This window comes from Mustelus asterias, chromosome 18 (assembly GCF_964213995.1).
Source record: "Mustelus asterias chromosome 18, sMusAst1.hap1.1, whole genome shotgun sequence".
In the NCBI taxonomy this organism is placed as follows: Eukaryota; Metazoa; Chordata; class Chondrichthyes; order Carcharhiniformes; family Triakidae; genus Mustelus; species Mustelus asterias.
Window position 1 is genome coordinate 19,970,861 of NC_135818.1, and position 24,161 is coordinate 19,995,021.

At 49.3% G+C, this 24,161-nt stretch overlaps 2 protein-coding genes across 3 annotated transcripts in view; both read left to right on the top strand.

The window, feature by feature from the left end:
* The window catches only part of LOC144506983 (mitogen-activated protein kinase-binding protein 1-like), a 287,588-nt gene extending 278,171 nt beyond the window's left edge, over positions 1-9,417 (top strand). The window contains exons 29-31 of the mRNA XM_078233486.1: positions 114-1,076; positions 3,672-3,757; positions 7,774-9,417. Of these exons, the coding sequence (XP_078089612.1) occupies positions 114-1,076; positions 3,672-3,757; positions 7,774-8,085 (1,361 nt within the window). The 3' untranslated portion in view covers positions 8,086-9,417. The remainder of the gene's footprint in view (positions 1-113; positions 1,077-3,671; positions 3,758-7,773) is intronic.
* Positions 9,418-22,247: 12,830 nt separating this feature from the next.
* Positions 22,248-24,161, top strand: part of jmjd7 (jumonji domain containing 7) — a 30,923-nt gene continuing 29,009 nt past the window's right edge. Inside the window, exon 1 of one of the 2 annotated variants that reach the window (XM_078233487.1) lies at positions 22,248-22,343. In XM_078233487.1, the coding sequence (XP_078089613.1) occupies positions 22,295-22,343 (49 nt within the window). In that variant the 5' untranslated portion in view covers positions 22,248-22,294. The remainder of the gene's footprint in view (positions 22,344-24,161) is intronic. The other variant, XM_078233488.1, reaches the window with a different exon arrangement.

The window sequence follows — 24,161 nt, forward strand, 5'->3', positions numbered from 1 at the left end:
CTAACAGTGATGAGTATAATCTGATACTGAGAATGGTTTCAATGAATCCTTTGTAAACCGGTTCGTTATTTCTGGTTTTGTTTGGTAATTTTCATTGTGTTTATCCTATTTAGTTGACCCAACAGACGCGCCATCTACAATAATCACATCTGCAAAGCTGCAGCCTCAGGCAGTGATGGTAACTGAGAAAGATACCAGGGCGTGCCAGCGACGGACTTTGCCCTTAGTCCCCAGTAAACTGGATGCCCCACCGTCATCACTGGCAAAAGACAGCACTCAGGGAAAGAGACAAAAATCCTACATGAACCCAACCACCAGCTCCATGGCCAAAATGTCACGCAGTGTCTCAATGGGAGACAGCCTGAACCTCAGCGAAAATAGTGAAAGTTTGACACTCGGTGTGAGTGGGCCATCTTTAGAATTGTCACCTCTGCTAATCACGGACACTGTGAATGAAATCTTGCACAAACAGGAGATGATTAAACAGAACCTAAAGGATTCTGCAAGCTCCAAGCCATTGTTCCAGCCATTAGCAGCCTCCACAATGTCACCCATTAACAGCTCTCAGGCTAAACTAGCTCTTGGCACACGGGCTAACTTATTCCTGGATCTACCGAAACCGCTGCCCGACCGACCTTCCTTGACTTCATTCTCGCCACCCATCAAGCTGAAGTCTTGTTGCGATGGCGAGTCCTTCAAATCGCCTGTTTCCCCAGCAGGAGGAACCAAATGGAGGCTGTCCCTGGGCGATGGCCATATCACACAGAGGAACATCCAAGAGAAAAAGAGTGGGGGTGCTTCCACACCCGGACAGGAGACAGCTGCTCCATTGGAACGCCAGCCACCTGTACAATGTCAGCGTGAGTCACACATAGGGACATCTCTTAGCCCTCTTTGTCAGCAAGTGTCTCATGTTTGGCTGCCTGCTAACTCTGAGCCCAGATGTGGCAGGCTTGTTAGTGAAGCCTCGGACTCCTTATCCAACAGCCCAGAAGCAAGCGGCCAAGTGGCAACTGTTTCGACACCAGCAACACTCCCTCCTTCTGCAGCTCAGGAGGCTTTAGCGAGGGAATCAGGTAAGAACTGAAGTCCAACTGATCCCAATTCTGGATTGACCTATACCTGTACTTGGCGGTTACTTCACAATTCTGCCCGTTGCGGCACACCGCTCGTGCTGGGGTACACTTCAGCTTCTCTTTGTTACCACTATTCTATTTCTCATAAATTGACACATCCTGTGTTCAAATTGTGTTATCTTTCTCCCCTTGGTCTTCCGAATTCCATGCTGTGTCTTCAGACGGCGGACACAGCATGGGGAGGTGATGGCCTAGTGGTGTTATCGCTAGAATATTAATCCAAAAACTGAGCTCATGTTCCGGGGATCCGGGTTCAAATCCCACCATGGCACATGGTGGAATTTGAATTCAATTTTAAAAATCTGGAATTAAGAGTCGATTGATGACAAGGAAATCTGCTGTCCTTACCCGGTCTGGCCTACACGTGACTCCAGAGCTACGTCCATGCCCTCTGAAATGGCCCAGCAAGCCACTAAGTTGTATTCAAAGAAGGCAGCTCACCACCACCTTCTCAAGGTCAACTAGGGATGGCCAATAAATGCTGGCCTCGCCAGCGACGCCCATGTCCCACAAGTGAATTGAAAAACAAAATCCAAGAGCAGCACCTCTCCCTCCAACCCTTCCCTCAAACACCTCCACACTCCACTTTCCCCCAGATTTTGGGGGCACACAGTCAGGGCTTATCCCAGCTTTATAAGCCCAACTCGGTGGGGGGGCAGAAGGTCATATTTTAGTTCCAGGGTGACGGAATTCCCTGTGAGCTGGGCGGGGTGACCCTCGAACAAGGCAGATGATTCTAATTGCTGGAGGAAGGCCGCCTCGCTGCAGTGGCACTGTGCTGGAGTTCAATAAAAAATAGATAACCATTAAACACTCCCCTCCACACACCCCATGACCCATCTTTGCCTCCCCATGCCTCACCCAACCCCCATGGCCCCAATATCATCCATGCCTACCCCTCTGCCCACTCCACCATGGCCTATCATATCCTCTATGCCAACCTATGCCTCTCCCCACCCCTTGAAGTCTCTATGCCGATTAATGCCAACCCATACCCCATCAGTCACGCAGCACTAATCCAGTAATTGTAAGGTCTATTTGGGAAGGCAGGGTGAAATAGCAAGCAATCATTTTTTGACACACCAGACCGTTTTTACAAAGGGTTAAAGGGCAGGAGTTTAAAATGTCCTTACAACTCCTCTTTGGTAGTTTCTTTTAACGCATTTGACAGTTCCAATGAGCTTCCCAGTTCCAGTGAGTTTATGCACCATTTAAGCACTTCCATGCTCACTTGCAGCAAAATCCCAAAGGATAATTGATCCCCCATAAAATTGTCCTGCGACCACATCCAAAGGGGCTTCTTATCTCTCCAAACCATACCCTGGCTATCCAAACAAATCCACCAAGTTCAGACCTGCTCCTACCAGGTCTAATCTGCACACACCAGGTTTCAGACACTACTTAGTGATAGTGACTTTTAATGGGCATCTTGACAAATACATGAATAGGATGAGAATAGAGGGACATGGTCCACTTAGTAAGGAAGTTAAAACTAGAGGACACAGCCTCAAAATAAAGGGGGGTCGGTTTAAGACAGAGTTGAGGAGGAACTTCTTCTCCCAGAGGGTGGTGAATCTCTGGAATTCTCTGCCCACTGAGGTGGTGGAGGCTACCTCGCTGAATATGTTTAAAGCGCGGATGGATGGATTCCTGATCGGTAAGGGAATTAAGGATTATGGGGATCAGGCGGGTAAGTGGTACTGATCCACGTCAGATCAGCCATGATCTTATTGAATGGCGGGGCAGGCTCGAGGGGCTAGATGGCCTACTCCTGCTCCTATTTCTTATGTTCTTATTATGTCCCCGGAAGGGTAGGGGGTTTTAGTTCAGACGGGGCAGCATGGTCGGTGCAGGGCTGAGGGGCCTGTCCCTGTGCTGTAATTTTCTTTGTTCTTTGTTCACTTGCATCAAAATCACATGAGTGGAGACACCTGCTGGTTTCCACAGGCAACTGCATGCACAAAACATGACCTGACCTCATTCTCCCCCCACCCCCGCCATCTCCCCATCCACAAGAAAATGGTAGGTGCTGTGTTGGGAGGTGGGGCTTCTGATTTCTGGGTTCGATTACCACTTTCACAATAACATAGAGGCTCGCTGTCATTGTGAAAATCCAGGCCTCTGTTTACAGCGCAGTACGATTTTGTTCAAGACCAGTGGGGCTAAAACCTCACCCTCTTCTTGTGACAACGGGCTGCACCACTCTGCCTGTGTAGTGTGCATTAGTGCGTCAGTCACACCAAATGTGAAGTTGTGGGAGTTCCTTTATTATCCCCAATTAAGGCTTTTCAAATTAAAGTCATCACTGCAGTGTTAACCACTCACTCTGAACACTGACTATATTAATATCTGATGGATCTTACACTCTGAACTCCGCACACGAGATGAGCCAGAAGGAAAATGCCCAGAACATTTTGACTTAGGCAGGAAAGTAGTTGGGAGAAGGATGTGGGACAAAAAGTGCTTTGAAGAGCTTGAATTGCCCACATAAAATGGGGTAACAGTAATTTCCTTTCTATTCTCTTTTGTTGACAGGTCCTACTGTCAGTGTCCAGAGCTGTAAACTCTTGGCGAGGGAGCTGCAGAGCTGTTTAGAGAGAGCCCTGAGCCTTTACCGTATGGTGAGTGTTGTTGGTATTGTCAGAGCAGTGGCGTAGTGGTATTGTCACAGGACAAGTAATCCAGAGACCCAGGTTAATGCTCTGGGGACCGGGTTCAAATCCTGCCACAGCAGCTGGTGGAATTTGAACTCGATTAAGAATCTACTAATGACCATGAAACCATTGTTGATTGCTGGAAAAACCCATTTGGTTTAAGGAAGGAAATCTGCCGAACTTACCCGGTCTGGCCCACGTGTGACTCCAGACTCTCAGCAATCTGGTTGACTTTCAAATGCCCTCTGAAAGGGGAGTCACATCCCGTAAAATTATTTTTTAAAAATGTGTCTAAAGTAGATCCAGGGGATCATTGGTAGAATAAAGCCATTGAAAAATGAAAACTTAACAAGAAAGTCTGCGAATTATGAAGGATTTTCAGGATAGTTAGGCTTAAAGATGAGGCTTATCATGTTGTAAAAATGAGTCTGAGGATTGGGAGTGCTTTAGAAATCAGCAAAGGGCCACCAAGAAGTTAATAAAGGAGGGAAAAAATGAGAGAATATTAGACAGGAATATAGAAAGCAGATTGTAAAAGATTTTACAAGTACATAAAAAGGAGGAGAGTAGCTAAAATAAGTGTTCGTCCCATTGAGGCAGAAATTGTCATGGGGAATGAGGAAATGGCAGAGATATTGAACAAATATTTTGTATTTGTCCATAGAGGATAACTTTGGGCCTAATAAGAGTGAGAAAATTAAGGTAATTAATATTAGCAGAGAAAGAAAACTGGAGCAACTTAAAGGCCTAGAATCCAACAAATGCCTCGGGCCTATGGCCTACATTCTAAAGTTCTCAAAGACATAGCTGCAGTGATAGTGGAGGCTCTGGTTTGATTTTCTAAAACTCCCTCAATTCTAGAATGATCCCAGAGAACTGAAATGCAAGTAAATGTAACACCACTATTCAAGCAAGGAGGGAGAGAGAAACTGGGGAGCTGCAGGCCAGTTAGCCAAACATCAGTCATTAGGAAAGTGCTGGAATCTTTAATTAAGGAAGTCTTAACATTGCCCTTTGAAAATTATACTATGATCAGGCCAAGTCAACATGGTTTTAGGAAAGGGAAATTGTGTTAGACAAATTCAATGTTTTTTTGAGGCTGTAACGAGGTGGATAGATAAAAGGGAACCAGTAGATGTAGTGTACTGGATTTCCAAAAGGCATTTGATAAGGTGCCCCGCAAATGGTTAACAACCAAGATAAAGGGTCATGGAGTTGGGGGCAATATATTAGCACGGATAGAGGATTGCTCAATGGACAGGCAGTAAAGAGTAGGGATAAATGGGGCTTTTTAAAGTTGGCAGCTTGTAACTAGTTGAGTTCCCCTAGCCGGAGCCTCAGCTATTTATCATCAATATTAATGACCGACAAAGAGATCGAGTATAATGGATCTGCGTTTACTTGTGACAGAAGGTTAGGTGGGAATGTAAGCTGTGAGGACACAGAGAGACTGGTAAATTGAGTGGGCAACAAGTTGGCAGATAAAGTATAATAAGAAAATGTGAACTCATTCACTTTGGTCATAAAAATAGAAAAGCAAAATACTTTTTAAACCTGTGAAGCTTTTAAATGTTGCTATTCAGATTGACTTGGATATGCCTGCGCAAGGAGCACATACATTCAGGCACAGCAAACAGTTAGGAAGGCAAATGGCATGTTGGTCTTTATTGCAAGAGGATTGGAGTACGGGAATAAAGAACTCTTGCTATAACTATAAAGGGTTTTGGTGAGAGCACATTTGGAATATTTTATACAGTTTTGGGGTGGGATTTTCCCAAAATTCTGGAGCAGGAGAGAAAAGCTGTGTTTCACAACTAGCTGCCTTTTGCTACCTAATCAAACAGCACTCTGTGCAATTTTAAAGTGCCAGCCAGCTGGAGGGGCGGGGCCTATGCTCACTGGCAACGCTGGGATTCAGATATCGGGGTGCCCTTTTTAAAGGGCTTCCTGATCTCAAAATAAAGTTAGGGGCAGCCCCCCCCCCATCCCCACAGGGAACATCAGGACCCACGGTGGACATGGGGAACACCCCCAAACTTTGCACACAGAGGGACATCCCTCTCAGCCATCACTGAAAGATTGCCTCCTTCCCCCTGCCCCCTCCAACCAGGCGAGCATCAGAGTGACCCTCCCTCCACTTGCATCGGGTAAACCCCCCCCCCCCCCCCCCCCCACAAAAAGGAACATCTCCCCCCATGGAGCTACACAGATGCCTGCCCCAGAAGTGCCAACCTGGCACTGCCAGTGCACCAGGGGGCAGTGCTGTCACCATCAGGGGATATACTTACCACCATGCCTCTGGCATGTTCATCATGACTAGTTTCCAATTTTGAAAACCAGCAGTGAATCCTGCCAGCTTGGTGTGACATAGTCGGGGGTAGGGGGAGGGGGGCTGTCATCTAACGATCCCGGAAGCAACGATGGTGAGCCATACAATGAGATTTAAATCCATTTAAATTCATGGAAATCAGGTTCGTGCCCTTTTTGGGTGTAAATCTGATTACATTGTTGGCGGGTTGGGGGTGGGGGAAGATCTCAAACTGAGATCTCATTGCCACAAATTCTATGATGGGCCTCTTGGCGAGAGTTAGCAGCCATAACGGGATTTGCGCCCATGGCGAATGGGCCCTGAGATTCATGTCCTTGGTCTTCATATAAAGTCACAGAGTTTTACAGCACAGAAAGAGGCCCTTCAGCCCATCATGCCTGCGCTGGCCATCAAACACTGAGCTCTCCTAATCAAGCACCTACCTACTCTCAGGAAGGGTATCATTGCATTGGAGTCAGTACAATGTGGGCGGCACGGTAGCACAGTGGTTAGCACTGCTGCCTCACAGCGCCAGGGACCCGGCTTCAAATCCGGCCTCGGGTCACTGTCTGTGTGGAGTTTGCATGTTCTCCCCGTGTCTGCATGGGTTTCCTTCAGGAGCTCCGGTTTCCTCCCACACAAATGTGCGGGTTAGGTTTATTGGCCATACTAAATTGACCCTAGTGTCAGGCGGATTAGCAGTGTAAATGTGTGGGGTTACTGGAATAGGGCCTGGGTGGAATTGTGGTCAGTGCAGACTCGATGGGCCGAATGGCCTCCTTCTGCACTGTAGGGATTCTACAACGGTGGTTTACTAGATTGGGGTTCCCTGGGATGAGAAGATTGTCCTATGATGAGAGGTTGAGTAAATTGGGCCTATCACAAGAGGTGATCGCATTTAAAACACATATAAGAATCTGAAGGGGCTTGACACGTTGTTTCCCCTGGCTGGGGAATCGAGAACACAAGAGAGACAGTTTCAGGATAAGGGATCGATCATTTTGGACTGAGATGAGGAGAAATTTCTTGGTTGCGGTTCTTTGGAATTCTCTAGTCGAGGATTGTGAAGGCTCCATCACTGAATATATTAAGGCTGAGATAGACAGATTGTTTTCCCTCTCAGGGGAACAAGGCATACGGGGAGTGGGCAGGAAAGTGGAGTTGAGGCTGAAGTTCAGGTACAATCGTATTGAGGAGTGGGGGGCCAAATGCGAGCGGCACGGTGGTTAGCACTGCTGCCAAACAGCGCCAGGGACCCGGGTTCAATTCCCAGCTTGGCTCACTGTCTGTGTGGAGTCTGTACGTTCTCCCCGTGTCTGCGTGGGTTTCCTCCGGGTGCTCCAGTTTCCTCCCACAGTCCAAAAGACGTGCCGGTTAGGTGTATTGGCCATGCTAAATTCTCCCTCAGTGTACCCGAACAGGCGCTGGAGTGTGGCGACTCGGGGATTTTCACAGTAACTTCATTGCATGAAGTTAATGTAAGCCGACTTGTGACACTAATAAATAAACTTTAACTTGAACAAATGATCTACTCCAGCTCCTATTTCTCGGGTGCATGTGTTCTAAGCACTGCTGTTAAAAGATGGTTGGAGTAATGTTCACTCCTTAGGAGAAGGGGACTGTCCAGAGGTCGTGGCTCCCTTGTAACAATCGTTCCTGTGCATCTCTGTTTCAGGTAGCCAATAACAAGGACTCCTCGGACGAGAGCCACCAGATGACAGCCGTTCTCTCAGAAACATTTGCCTTGGTGAGGAAGGAATTGAACTGTCTCCAGCACCCGGCAGCAGGTCCCGGGCTATCCGCCCAAGGTCCCGGCCAGGCAGCCTCTGCCCCTTACCCGGGCGGTGACCCCCCAGCGAAGGGCGACGGCTTTGAAGACGTGAAGACCCTAGCCCTGCTCGAGCAGTATTCCGAACTTTTACTCCGAGCCGTGGAGAGAAGGATGGACCATAAGCAGATAGGAGGAAGGGGGAGTTCAGGACTGTGAATTGTACAGTGCACAACACAATCTGAAGCTTAAAAACTCCCCGACACGGAGAAACAACCATAAAAAAACATTCTCCCCACTGGAGGAAGGAAAATGGTACAACACAACCCAATGTGTTGATCACAACCAGTCCCGTATTTAATCTGGAACTGGTTAAGTTCCAGTGTCCAACTGACTACAAGAAACCTTTATTGCCATTGCCTTCCTATGTTCTTTTCTCTCTTAATGTTTTATTTCTGCACATCCAGCCCCTGCAATAGGCTGGATGGTGGAATCACGAAAGTTGCCGCCTTATCGCAGAGGTCAACTTCTGAAGCGGTCAGTAAAAACAGAGCAACAGAAGGGGGTTGTGGCTCACCGCAGCCTGCCGGGCAGAGGTGATGGTGACCCACATAGCGAGAGTGGGAAAGGGAAGCGATTGGAAGAACAAAGTATTGTGGAAACCTGTCGTTTGGGCTCGATGTGAAGAAGCTGCGGCAGACAGCTGCAGAAAGACAGGAGCGTTGTCAACCTGACGCAGGCTCATGGGTGGCTCCCTAAGCTTTGTTATAAAACCCTCTTGTTTTGTATCTTGTGCTCTCGCTCTCTCTTTCTCTCACTCTCCGACCACCTATCTCTTTCTCTCTCTCCAATCAGATGTTGCTCAGGTTCCTCCAGTTAGGCACTAACTCAGTTAGTACAGTGACCGGGAGCAGGCTAGTCCTACTGGTGAAACTACAAACCTAGAATGGATCAGGGCGTTGTTGGAGCTGAGCCGAGGGACTAAATGCTGACTTGGAGCCACTGGGCAGAATTTTACCGGCACTTCCGCCCGAGGTTCGTACGATCCCGCCTGAGGCCGACGGAGAATACCATTCTCCGAGCCGAGCCTGCCCCCGGAATCGGGGCAAGCGTGCCGGTAAAATCCCAGCCCCACTGTCTCTAAGCTGATGGTCCCTTTAAGAGAGGGGAAGGGAGCCTGTAAACCAGTGTGTGCTTGTGATATTCCTCACAGTGTGTGATATAATATGCATTCCCAAATGATAGGACCACAGTTCCCTTCCTACATTCCTCCATTCTCCTATATATATATATGGAAATCAGAGGATGTAACTTTTGGGAACATTGTCTTATTTACTGAAAACGGAAACATGTTTACTTTTTGGAAAGTCTTCTCAAGAGTTAGAATAAGGAAGGTCCAGGTGTGGAAAAGGGTTTCTCCACTTTCACAGTGCGCTGCAGTATCCCCTTTTTATTGTTCGTTCTGTACAAGCTAAATTTTTCATCTCCCCACCCCATCCTTCAGTCAGACTCACCTCTCAGTCAGATTCCCCACCCCCACACAGCACAACTTCATCAGTCAATAATTCCCCCCCCCCTTCTCCCCTCCCCCGAACATTACCCCCCCAGTTAGATTTACCCGTGGGATTCACCCCTCACTCAAATTCACCCCTCATCTCAGAAATGTGTTTCTGCGCTGGAGAGTAGAACACTATGAACAGGTTGCAAGGCCAGGGGAAGGGTACAGATGCTGTTTGATGCCCCAGTGGCTACCACAGCAGTGGTGTGATGGACTTATGTACGTGACTATAAACCCCATGCCATTGTTTCAGGTTGATTTAGCCGTTAAGCAAATGCCAGCACCTGACTGCAGAGTGATATTTGGAACAAAGTTCATGAAGCAGCAGCATAGACACCCCACCTCAGAACAGGAACCCCTCCCCACTCAGAGTCTCCGGGTGGACTCCCCAAACTTTGGACAATAACTTGGACAGGAATTCATAAACGCTAGACATCGCACACACACACAGGACATGACACACACACACTCTGGACATGACACACACAGGACAGGAGACACACACACACAGGACATGACACACACACTCTGGACATGACACACACAGGACAGGAGACACACACACACAGGACATGACACACACACACTGAACAGGAGACTCACACACACGCTGGACAGGAGACACACATTGGACATCACACGCACACACAGTGGACAGGAGACACACACACTGGACACGACACACACACAAGAAAGGAGACACACACACTGAACAGGAGACTCACACACACACTGGACACGACACACACACACACACTGGACAGGAGACACACGCACACTGGACACAACACATAGGACAGGAGACACACACTGAACAGGAGACTCACACACACACTGGACAGGAGACACACACACTGGACATACACACTCTAATTCTGGGCAATAATCCCCCAACTCTTTGAGGACTGTCACCAAACTTTGCCAATTTTTACAAACCTTGAGTAGCAATCTTAAAAACTGAAGAATCCTGATGGACGAAGCTTCTCCCAATCCTCAGTATCTTCCTGGAGATGTCTCTGGAGATGGTGAAACTCTATGGGAAATCCCTCCTGAATCTTTGGTTGCATTCCGTGCTACTCAGGGAGATGGGGTTTGCTGAGTGAACACAAGTGAGCAGGAGAGCTTCACGGTTTCTCAGTGAAGAGGTTCCTCCAGCGTTGCGATGGGGACTGTGAATCTGTTCCGAGGCAGAGATGAGGTGTCTGTGGTGGAGTTTTTTCACTGAGTGAGTGTGCAGCTGACTAACTGAGGTTGTTACTGGCTGTCCATTCACAATGTTAAAATGGTCAAGAGTTTCAGACGGGAAACAGGGACAAATGTTCCTTTTGTTTTTGTAAAAAACAGATTTTTTAAAACAACTTTTTAAAAAAACACTTTGCAGAAAACCGAGACTTTGTTACGGATGGCCATGATTGATGGCAATTGCATGCTTTCAGAAAAGTGTTTAAATATTGCCTTATCTACTCAGATTTCTCAGTGTGTAAGTGAGGCACGTGGGGTAATGTTGAGCCATAGATATCAGGAAGCTCCCAGATTTGGGTCTTGGGTCTAAGATCACAGCCAGGCAGTGGTGGAGGGGCTGACACGGATGATTGGCCTCTGGTTATCCTTGGAACTGGCAAAGGGAAGGCGATGGTCTAGTGGTATTGTCGCTCGACTATTAATCCAGAACCTCAGCTAATGTCCAGGGGACCTGGGTTCAAATCCCACCACGGCAGATAGTGGAATTTGAACTCGATAAAAAATATCTGGAATTAAGAATCTACTGATGACCATGAAACCATTGTCGGGAAAACCTATCTGGTTCACTAATGTCCTTTAGGGAAGGAAATCTGCCGTCCTTACCTGGTCTGGCCTACATGTGACTCCAGAGCCACAGCAATGTGGTTGACTTTCAACTGCCCTCCAAGGGCAACAGGGGATGCCCTTGCTGGCTAGCCACGAATGAATAAAAGTTGGTGTACTTTTCCTCACGTACTTGGGGAGTGTTGCTTGATTTCTCCCGGCAGTGCCGGTTACCCCCCCTCCCTCGAGTACCCGCTGCCTGGGACCTGCTCCATTCATGGGGAATTATTTATAAAAAATTTTCTAATAAGGTCACTTGACGACACAGCGGTTGGGATCATCCCAAATTTTTATTAGTATTTTAAATGTGAAGAACTATAGAAACCTCGACCTGGAATGAGACGGAATATCGGACATGGTAGTCCAGGACGGAACTAGTATGTGCATGAAGGTTCATTGCATGGTGCATCCCAATGATGCACATCGGTGGTGCATGTTAAAGGCCGATTTGGAGACTTTGTAAACTCTAATTTCTTCAAACGATTGTCCGTGACGATTAATTAGTATCAGTGTATTTTATAATGGAAGTACCGTCTTCATTTCTATATTGGGTTCCCAAACTAATTTCTAAGCTGGTTGCTGTGAATGTTTCTTCCTTGTGTGTTTCTGGTACCGTAAATGACTGTTTTTACCTCTTTTGCCATAGTGTTTGTACATGTTGATCACGTCTTAAATATTTGCAATAAAATCCCAGCGTCTGGGAGGAAAGCTATTGGAAAGACTCTTGTCACAAGTGAAGATAATGATGGGTGAGATCTTCATGGATAAGGTGCTGTTTTTAATCGATTAGGAAACCAATACTTATTCCTCAAGCAAGGCGCAGATAGATTATTTGATCACTGCTGTTTGTGGGATCTTGCTGTGTACAAATTGGGTGCCATGTTTCCGACACGACAGTTCTGAAGTATTTCACAGGTTGTGAACAGCTTTGGGTTGTCCTATGGTCAACTGCAAGGGCAAAGCTTCATGTCCCCTTCCCCCGCCCGCACCCCCGGCAGGTTCTGAAGAGGGGGGGGGGGGGTAAAATTACAAGGACAGGATTCCCTCTGGGATCTTGCCCACCTCTAGTCATGATTTAACGCTGGGCCAGTCAAGGCCTCAGAGGGGAAGCCTGCCCTTGCCCCAATTAGGTGCTCTTAAGTGGTCACTTAATAGACACTGAAGGGCCCTTTTCTACCCAGCCTCAAGTTTTAGGCTGGCAAGCCGGGCCTACATCAGAGGCTCTCTTCCCCTAAGGGCTTGGTGGCCTCCAGACTCTTAACTGCCCTCTGAAATGACCAAATAAGCTACTCAGTTGAAGGGTAAGTAGGGATGGGCAACAAATGCTGTCCATGCCAGTGATGCCCACATCCCTCATTTGGAAGGGAGAACAAAAGTATTATTTAAATGGAGAAAGACTGCAGAAAGCTGCAACATAAAGGGACTTGGGGTACTTGTGCACAAAACAGAGAAAGCTAGCACACAGGTAATCAGGAAGGCTAATGGAATGTTAGCCCTGATTTCAAGGGAGTTGGAGTTTATGAGTAGGGAAGTCTTGCTGCAACTGTACAATGAACTTGTGAGACCACATCGAGAGCACTATGAATAGTTTTGGTCCCTTTGTTTAAGGAATTTTATTATTGGAGGCAGTTCAGAGAAGTGTCACTGGGATGATTCCCGGTATGGAGGGATTGTCCTATGAGGAGAGGTTAAACAGACTGGGATTCTCCTCATTGGAATTTAGAAGAATGAGAGGTGATATCAGTGGAACATACAGGATTCTTAAGGGGCCTGACAGGGTAAATGCTGAGAGGATGTTTTCCCTCATGGGAGAGTCTAGAATAAAGGGGCGTCAATTTAAGATGGTGATGAAGATGAATTTCTTCTCTGAGGGTTGTGAGTCTTTGGAACTCCTTGCCACAGAGAGCTGTGGTGGCAGAGTCCTTGGGCCCGATTTTACCACTTTGATTCTAAATGCTGGGCAGATTTGAAACCGGGAGTGTTTCAGATCCGACTTTTAGACCTGTCCTCCGGCGCCCCCATACACACCCTGCCTGAAATAAAATCAGCTATTCTGAATCGCGCTGCACAAGCCTGTGGGAGGGGCTTATCACGCCCAAAACACTGCTGCTCCGATCGGAGCCTTCAACCGCGCATACGCAGTGAATAAAATAGAAAAACTCTCCCCTGCCACATCACTCCCGGGTCCGATAATGCCTCCCCCCCCTGGCCCCCACAGACATTGCCCCACACCCACAACATAACTGTCCCCCTTATCCCCCCCCACCCGCCCAGCTACTCAGACCGATCACAGCCCCCTGCCCCCCACTGATCGCACGCAGAGTGGCAGTGGACCCCCCCTTTCACCCCCCCCCATCGATCGCATGCAGAGTGGCCAGCTGACCCACTTCCCTCCCTCCCCATCACCAGAGAGTGATCTGACCCGTGTCCCTCTCCCCCCCCCCCCAACCAGAAAACGATCTGACCCTCCTCCCACCCCCCCATCAGAGAGCCATCTGTCCCGCCTCCCCACCCCCCTCAAACCCCACCACCACCGATCTGAGTCAGAGAGCCGCTGGAAGTTCTGAACTTACCTCTTCAGAAGCTGGAGCGTCCGGATTGGACCTTTGCAGACCATGTCTGTTTCACACCGATTCCAGATGGGCGAACACGGTGGTAAAGGGGGAAGTGCCGGTAAGTTTGGACGTCCAGCCCATTAAGTCAATTTAAATGAGTGCAAATGCATTTAAATGGACATTGCGCCCGTTTCGGGTGCGGTCCAGATGGTGGCCATTTTCGGGGATTGGTAAAGGAGGAACGGGTGTGGAGGCGGGCGTGGATCGTGTTACTCGCCTCACGCCTACCTTTACCAAGTTTTCGCACCCGAAATGGCAAAACCGGGCCCCTTGTGTATATTTAAGGTTGAGATAGATTGATTCTGGATCAGTAAGGGAATCAGGGGTTAGGGGGAAAGGGCAGGAAAGTGGGCGTGAGGAATGTTGGATCAGCCATGATCCTATTGAATGTTGGAGCAGGTTCGAGGGGCCGAACAGCCTACTCCTGATCTTATTTCTTCTGGTGTTATGGAAAGAATAAAGAAAACAATGAAGTGCGAACCACACTTTGTAATTCCTCTTGGTTACTGGACTAGGACATGGTAAGATCTCAGCAACCTCTGAAAACAGCAGGGAGATCTCATCCAAAATATGAAGGGAATTTATCACGCATGTACTAACAGGTGCATCGAGCTAACAGTGATATGGTCAGAGAAATTGTATTTAAATAGCATCTTTCAGTGCTCCAATGGCTCTGCTGCCAATGAAGTAATATTTGAGGTGTAGCCACTGTTGTGATGCAGGAAATGCAGCAGCCAATCTGTGCACAGCAAGATCCCACGAACAGTAACCTGATGAAAGGAATGACTTGCATTTAAATAGCGCTGTTCACAATCGTGGGGTGTCCAAAATCATATTTTGGAGTCTGTTCACTCTTATAATGAAATAGATAATCTGACACAATAATAACACAGTGTGGAGACTGGAAATCTGAAATGAAAATGCAAACTGCTGGGATGACTCTGCAGGTCTGGCAGCATCTGTGGAGATGGGACCAGAGTTAACGTTTCAGCCTGAGAACCTTTCATCCTGATGTTAGTTGAGGGATAGATATTGTCCAGGGTAACTCACGAGATCTTCAGCAGAGAGGGCAGGTGAGGACTTTGGTTTAACATTTCATCCCAAAGACATTGCGGCGGCCATCCAGTACTGGACTGAAGCATTAACCTTGACTTTGTGCTCAAGTCTTTGCAGTGAGCCTCACTATTGATCTAATTCCTTGAGTTGTCAAAATAACAGCTCCTGACTCCCCAAAGCCTATCCACCATCTACAAGGCACAAGTCAGGAGTGTGATGGAACATTCCCCACTTCCTGGATGGGTGCAGCTCCAACAACACTCAAGAAGCTTGACACCATCCAGGACAAAGCAGCCCCGCTTGATTGGCAGCACATCTACAAACATCCACTCCGTCCACCACCGACGCTCAGTAGAAGCAGTGTGTACTATCCACAAGATGCACTGCAGCAATTCACCAAAGATCCTTAGACAGCACCTTCCAAACCCACAACCACTTCCATCTAGAAGGACAAGGGCAGCAGATACATGGGAACACCCCCACCACCTGTAAGTTCTCCTCCAAGCCATTCACCATCCTGACTTGGAAATATATCGCCGTTCCTTCACTGTCGCTGGGTCAAAATCCTGGAATTCCCTCCCTAACGGCATTGTGGGTCAACCCACAGCACATGGACTGCAGCGATTCAAGAAGGCAGCTCACCACCACCTTCTCAGGGGCAACTAGGGATGGGCAATAAATGCTGGCCAGCAAATGAATAAAAAGATAATTTGCCACAGGGTGAAGCTGGTGATGACAGCATTTCACAAGGTGAGTCTGAGCATCATCTGCATTGAATGTTACAATTCTCTCAGAAGTGCCTGGTATGGAGACCTTGACAGTGCCAACCTTGGTGAAGACAATCGAATGGATGACAGAGGGCATCCTCTCCTATCCCATATAATTTTATACACGACAGTTAAATCTTGCCTTAGCCTCCTCTTGTGACAATCTTTCCCCATCGTTAAAACTGTCCATCCCTGACAGCACCTTTGTAAATCCCCTCTGTATTCTCCCTCGTGTGTGTCACCTGTCCACCGTCTATAAGGCACAAGACAGGAGTGTGATGGAATACTCCCACTTACCTGGATGGGTGCAGCTCCAACAATATTCAACAAGCTTGACACCATCCAGGACAAAACAGCCCCGCTTGATTGGCAACTGTACACCACCTTAAACATTCACAGCGTGCAGTCCATCTCCCACACCACAACATTCACCCCCCTCCCCCGCAAAACAAGGATAGAGTCCCCCTTGTTCTCACATTTCACCCCACCAGCCTCCGCATCCAAAGCATAATCCTCTGTCATTTGCGCCAACTCCAGTGTGATGCCACCACCAAACACACCTTCCCTTCACTCCCTCTGTCAGCATTCCGCAGAGTCCGTTCCCTCCGGGATAACCTAGTAGTAATTTAGAACATAGAACAGTACAGCACAGAACAGGCCCTTCGGCCCACGATGTTGTGCCGAGCTTTATCTGAAACCAAGATCAAGCTATCCCACTCCCTATCATCCTGGTGTGCTCCATGTGCCTATCCAATAACTGCTTAAATGTTCCTAAAGTGTCTGACTCCACTATCACTGCAGGCAGTCCATTCCACACCCCAACCACTCTCTGCGTAAAGAACCTACCTCTGATATCCTTCCTGTGTCTCCCACCACGAACTCTATAGTTATGCCCCCTTGTAATAGCTCCATCCACCCGAGGAAATAGTCTTTGAACGTTCACTCTATCTATCCCCTTCATCATTTTATAAACCTCTATTAAGTCTCCCCTCAGCCTCCTCCGCTCCAGAGAGAACAGCCCTAGCTCCCTCAACCTTTCCTCATAAGACCTACCCTCCAAACCAGGCAGCATCCTGGTAAATCTCCTCTGCACTCTTTCCAGCGCTTCCACATCCTTCTTATAGTGAGGTGACCAGAACTGCACACAATATTCCAAATGTGGTCTCACCAAGGTCCTGTACAGTTGCAGCATAACCCCACGGCTCTTCAACTCCAACCCCCTGTTAATAAAAGCTAACACACTATAGGCCTTCTTCACAGCTCCATCCACTTGAGTGGCAACCTTTAGAGATCTGTGGATATGGACCCCAAGGTCTCGCTGTTCCTCCACAGTCTTCAGAACCCTACCTTTGACCCTGTAATCCACATTTAAATTAGTCCTACCAAAATGAATCACCTCACATTTATCAGGGTTAAACTCCATTTGCCATTTTTCAGCCCAGCTTTGCATCCTATCTATGTCTCTTTGCAGCCTACAACAGCCCTCCACCTCATCAACTACTCCACCAATCTTGGTGTCATCAGCAAATTTATTGATCCACCCTTCAGCCCCCTCCTCTAAGTCATTAATAAAAATCACAAATAGCAGAGGACCAAGCACTGATCCCTGCGGCACTCCGCTCGCAACCTGCCTCCAATCCTAAAATTTTCCATCCACCAGCACCCTCTGTCTTCGATCAGACAGCCAGTTACCTATCCAATCGGCCAACTTTCCCTCTATCCCACACCTCCTCACTTTCATCATAAGCCGACCATGGGGGACCTTATCAAACGCCTTACTAAAATCCATGTATATGACATCAACTGCCCTACCTTCATCAACACACTTAGTTACCTCCTCAAAAAATTCTATCAAATTTGTGAGGCACGACTTGCCCTTCACGAATCCGTGCTGACTATCCCGGATTAATCCGCATCTTTCTAAATGGTCGTAAATCCCATCTCTAAGGACCTTTTCCATCAATTTACCAACCACCGAAGTAAGACTAACCGGTCTATAATTACCAGGGTCATTTCTATTCCCTTTCTTAAACAGAGGAACAACATTCGCCACTCTCCAGTCTTCTGGCACCATCCCCGTGGACAGCGAGGACCCAAAGATCAAAGCCAAAGGCTCTGCAATCTCATCCCTTGCCTCCCAAAGAATCCTAGGATACATTTCATCAGGCCCAGGGGACTTTGCTAATTTGCTTTTAAACATTCACACCCTCTACCACCAGCGTATAGTGGCAGCAGTGTCTACCTTCTACAGGGGAGGCGATGGCCTAGTGGTAATATCACTAGATAATTTTTCCAGAAACTCAGCTAATGTTCTGGGGACCCGGGTTCGAATCCCGCCACAGCAGATGGTGGAATTAGAATTCAATAAAAACTATCTTGAATTAAGAATCTACTGATGACCATGAAACCATTGTCAGAAAAACTCATCTGGTTCACTAATGGCGGCACAGTGGTTAGCACTGCTGTCTCACAGCACCAGGGACCTGGGTTCGATTCCCGGCTTGGGCCACTGTCTGTGCGGAATTTGCACGTTTTCCCCATGTCTGCGTGGGTTTCCTCCGGGTGCTCCGGTTTCCTCTCTCAGTCCAAAAGACGTGCTGGTTAGGTGCATTGGCAGTGCTAAATTCTCCCTCAGTGTACCTGAACAGGCGCCGGAGTTTGGCAACTAGGAGATTTTCACAGTAACTTCATTGCAGTGTTAATGTAAGCCTACTTGTGACACTAATAAATAAACTTCAATGTCCTTTAGGGAAGGAAATCTGCCGTCCTTACCTGGTCTGGCCTACATGTGACTCCAGAGCCACAGCAATGTGGTTGATTCTCAACTGCCCTCAGGTAACTAGGGATGGGCAATAAATGGTGGCCAGTCAGTGATGCCCATGTCCCATGATTGAATTAAAAAAAACATGCACTGCAGCAACTACCCAAGGCTCCTTCGACAGCACCTTCCAAACCCACAACCTGTAACATCTCGAAGGAAAAATGCAGCAGATGCATGGGTTCAGTGGAGTGAAAATTCAGGGGTTCGGGTGGGTGTTAGTCCAGGGCATTGGGCAGTCAGAGTTGGGTTGAGTGGTCATGTGAGCATCACTGTTAAAACAGTGACCTATGTCAGGAATTCACAATGAGACATACTGGGGTATCGTGGAACAGACCCAAGTTTCTGATACTGAGGTCAATATTGGAGTCACTCACTGCTGTCAGCATCGGGCCATTGGTACAACATTGGCTATCCTTCAGTCCTCTGGCACCACTGCCTGTAGCCAGAGAAAACTGGAAAGTGATGGTCAGAGCCTCCATCTTCCAATGCTGACAACGGTGAATGTCTCCAACATTGACCTCAGTATCAGAAACTTGGTCTGTTCCATGATATTACCCCAGTATGTCCATTATTTCTAGCCTTGTTTCCCTTAGCAGCCAGGAGTTTAATCCGGTACTCGTGGTTTATCTACTTTTAAGGATGCGAACATTTTAACATTTCCACGTCCCCCCCTCTGGTTATCCGATCCAATATTTGATCCTCCTTCTTAACTCCATGTCTGCTTCAGCCCTCTCTTTTGTGAAAACAGACACAAAGTATTCATTAAGAACCGGGACGGCACGGTGGCACAATGGTTAGCACTGCTGCCTCGCAGCATCAGAGACCTGGTTCGATTCAAGCCTTGAGTCACTATCTGTGCAGAGTCTGCACGTTCTTCCCCGTGTCTGCATGGGTTTCCTCTGGGTGGTCCGGTTTTCTCCCACAGTCCAAAGATGTGTAGGTTAGTTTGATTGGCCATGCTAAATTAACCCTCAGTGTTAGGGGGATTAGCTGGGTAAAAATGTGGGGTTATGGGTATAGGGCCTGGGTGGGATTGTTGTTGGTGCAGGCTCGGTGGGCTTCTTCTGTACTGTAGGGATTCTATGATTCTATGTTCACTGGGGCCTTTTATCTGTGCAGAACACTGGACAACTTTTCCAACCTTCAAGTTGAAGGATCCTAAGGTAGTCTGTAGGTGGGGGTGAATTTAACATAATATGGTCTCCAAATACCAGCTATAAATGTCTTTTAGTGTGGACAGGTGGTGGCAAAGGGGTAAAGTCATTGGATTAGTAATCTAGAGGCCAAACAAATACCCTGGAGACAGGGGTTTGAATTCCAGCATGGCAACTGGTTAGGAAATCTGGAATTAAAAAACTACTCTTGGTAATAATAATCATTGTCGAATGTTATAAAAACCCACTTAGTTCACTACTGTCCTTCCGGGAAGGACATATATCAGCACAAGGCCATAAGATATAGGAGCAGAATTAGGCCATTCGGCCCATTGAGTTTGCTCCACAATTCAATCATGGTTGATATGATTCTCATCCCCATTCTCTTGCCTTCTCCCTGTAACCCTTGACTCCTTATTGATCAAGAATTTATCTATTTCTGTCTTAAAGACACTCAATGACCTGGCCTCCACAGCCTTCTGTGGCAATGAATTCCATAGATTCACCACCCTCTGGCTGAAGAAATTCCTCCTTATCTTGGTTTTAAAGGAGCGTCCCTTCACTCTGGGATTGTGCCCTCGAGTTCTCGTCTCTCCCACTAGTGGAAACATCCTCTCCATGTCCACTCTATCTGGACCTCTCAGTATTCTGTAAGTTTCAATTAGATCCTCCCTCATTATTCTCAACTCCATTGAGTATAGACCCAGACTCCTCATCCGCTCTTCATATGACAAACCCTTCATTCCTGGCATCATTCTTGTGAACCTCCTCTTGACCCCCTTCAAGACCTGGTCTGGCCTACATGTGACTCCAGACCCACAACAATGGGATCGACACTGCCCTCCAAAATGGCCTAGCTAGCCAATCAGTTGTATAAAACTGTTACAAAGCCTACAAGCAGACACTAGAAGCAACAATGGCAAAGCCCACCGTCATACTCATGAAATCATCTTCCCAGACACCACCATCACCAGACGTGGCAACACAGTGGTATACTTCCAAGAGAGAACCCCTTAGCATTCAATGGCATTACCATCGCCGAATCCTCCTACAATCAGAATCCTGGGGGTTACCATTGGTCAGAAACTGAACTGAAGCAGCACATATAAATATTGTGGCTACAAGAAAAAGGCGGTGGCTGGCAATTCTGCAGACAGCATCTCACCTTCTGACTCCCCAAAGCCTGTCCACCATCTACAAAACAGAAGTCAGGAGTGTCATGAATGCAGGTGTCTGTAGATGAGTGCAGCTCCAACAACACTCAAGGAGCAACATTCAGGACAAAGCAGCGCTTGATTGGCACACCTTCAACATCCAGCGCCGATGCACTACGGCAGCCGTGTGTACCAGCTACAAGATGCAGTGCAGAAACTCACCAAGGTTCCTTAGGCAGCGCCTTCCAAATCCTTGACCTCTACCACCTTCGGGTAGCAGATACATGGAAACACCACCTCCAACATCCCCTGACCGCCCCCCCCCCCCCAACCCCACCAATCCCCAACCCTGAAGCAACTTGCCATCCTGATTTGAAAATATATTGGCTGTTCCTTCACTGTCGCTGGGTCAAAATACTGGAATTCCCTCCCTAACAGGATGGTGGGTGTACCTACACCACATAGACTCCAGCGGTTCAAGAAGGCAGCTCACCATCACCACATCAAGGGGCAACTAGGGATGGGCAATAAATATTGGCCCTGCCAGCAATGCCCCACATCCCGTGAAAGAATTTCGCTGTCAAGAAGTCAGAAAACAGTGGAAATGGAAGACACCAGTTTAAGGAAGGTGACTGAGTCACACCAAAGGGGTAAGTTTTAGGTATTGGAGGAGAGAAGGAAGGTGACAAGGAGAGGAGGCTCAGCGGGAATGAGAAGACCAACACTGACAAGAAAGACTGAAGACCGAGCAGCCAAAAGTGGGGTTTGGAGGGAGGAAGGAGCGTGATTGCCAATCCTGCCAGGTTGCTCCTGTGCCCAAGTACCTACCGATGGTTCAGTGGATTGCTGACAAGTTTAGAGTTGACCGATCAAATGATTATTCGTTCCCCACCAACTTTCCTCCCCAACTGTAATTTATTTTAATCACCTTTCTTTTTCGCCTGAGTTGCTCCCTGTCTGAGAAACTAATTAATCTTTAATGCCTGGAGGCTCCAGGACAACTCTGGAGGGTTGGCAACCCAGGTCCAGGCTGGAATGAGAGGGTGTAAGGATAGATTTATCAGGATCATTTATCTGGTCATTGCAAAGTGTTGAGAATAATTAGCTCTGACTGATCCATTGTGGGCTGTCAGTCCTCCGGGCCTCCAGGTGTCGCTATGGGCCCTCCCGGCCTCGGGGTGTCGCTGTGAGTCCTACCGGCCTCCGGCTGTCGCTGTGAGTCCTCCCGGCCTCTGGGTGTTGCTGTGAGTCCTCCCGGCCTCGGGGTGTCGCTGTGAGTCCTCCCGGCCTCGGGGTGTCGCTGTGAGCCCTCCCGGCCTCGGGGTGTCGCTGTGAGTCCTCCCGGCCTCTGGGTGTTGCTGTGAGTGTTCCCAACCTCAGGGTGTCGCGCACGATGAGTCCTCCCGGCCTCCAGGTGTCGCTTTGAGGCGGGGCCGTTGCTCCCGGGGCCACGGGGAGATGCAGTCGGTGCGGGAGAGTTTGTGGCGAGTGGCGCAGGAGGCGCGGGGTGAGTGAGTGTGAAAGGGCCGGGCGGCGGCTGCTTTCTGATCCGCCATTCCTCAGGCGGCACTCAGGAACCACAGCCCCTTTGCCCCTTGACCCTTCAACCCAATCCCTGACCTCAAAACCCCTGTGTCCCCTCATCTGACCCTGCCCAACCCTGGCTCTGCCATCCCTCTTTACCCTCTGCCCCCAACTCCTCTCCCCCTGCCCACTCCCTCCCCCCTGCCCACTCCTCTCCCTCCCCCTTCCCACTCCCTCCCCCTGCCCACTCCTCTCCCTCCTCCCTGCCCACTCCCTCCTCCCTGCCCACTCCTCTCCCTCCCCCTGCCCACTCCTCTCCCTCCCCCTGCCCACTCCTCTCCCTCCCCCTGCCCACTCCTCTCCCTCCCCCTGCCCACTCCTCTCCCTCCCCCTGCCCACTCCCTCCCCCCTGCCCACTCCCTCCCCCCTGCCCACTCCTCTCCCCCCTGCCCACTCCTCTCCCTCCCCCGTCCACTCCTCTCCCTCCCCCTGCCCACTCCTCTCCCTCCCCCTGCCCACTCCCTCCCCCCTGCCCACTCCTCTCCCTCCCCCTGCCCACTCCCTCCCCCTGCCCACTCCCTCCCCCTGCCCACTCCTCTCCCTCCCCTGCCCACTCCCTCCCCTGCCCACTCCCTCCCCTGCCCGCTCCTTTCCCCCTGCCCGCTCCTCTCCCCCTGCCCGCTCCTCTCCCCCTGCCCGCTCCTCTCCCCCTGCCCGCTCCTCTCCCCCTGCCCGCTCCTCTCCCCCTGCCCGCTCCTCTCCCCCTGCCCGCTCCTCTCCCCCTGCCCGCTCCTCTCCCCCTGCCCGCTCCTCTCCCCCTGCCCGCTCCTCTCCCCCTGCCCGCTCCTCTCCCCCTGCCCGCTCCTCTCCCCCTGCCCGCTCCTCTCCCCCTGCCCGCTCCTCTCCCCCTGCCCGCTCCTCTCCCCCTGCCCGCTCCTCTCCCCCTGCCCGCTCCTCTCCCCCTGCCCGCTCCTCTCCCCCTGCCCGCTCCTCTCCCCCTGCCCGCTCCTCTCCCCCTGCCCGCTCCCCGCCCCCTGCCCGCCCCCTGCCCGCTCCCCGCCCCCTGCCCGCTCCCCGCCCCCTGCCCGCCCCCTGCCCGCTCCCCGCCCCCTGCCCGCTCCCCTCCCCCTGCCCGCTCCCCTCCCCCTGCCCGCTCCCCTCCCCCTGCCCGCTCCCCTCCCCCTGCCCGCTCCCCTCCCCCTGCCCGCTCCTCCTGGTCCAGTTATGCTTTATTGCTGGCTGTCTTTGGAGTCCTTTATCTGGCCATCCACTTACTCAGAGAGTGTTGGTAACTTGTCCTTGCTGGCTTCATCTCTAATTTGACTCATTTTGGTGGTGTTACGTTGACCAGGTGATGGAGCTTGATACCTAGATCTTGTGTTTCCCTGGCAGTGATAACAAGACATCTATGAGCACCATTTCTTCTCTTGGCTAGTGCTTCAGAGTGAAATTGTAACTCGGAAACCTCAAGAGGAACTTCTCTCGCTGATGCTCTATGTGTATCTTTTTTATAGATCTACTCTTGTAGCTGTTTATCACTCTCCACAATGAAATTTCACTCAGAAAAATATATGGAATTCCTCACTTCCATGCACAAATGCCAAAAGCTCTCTTTCCATATTGTCAAACCATATCTCAGCTGATGTTAGGGCTTTAGATGTGAGTGTTATTGGCTTTCCAGCTTATTAGCTGTAAGTATTCGCATTCCAACCATTATTCATGTAAATTGAGTTTGTGTCTTTATATGCTCTGTTTGTGAACAGAATTCCCACTCACCTGAAGAAGGGGCTTGGAGCTCCGA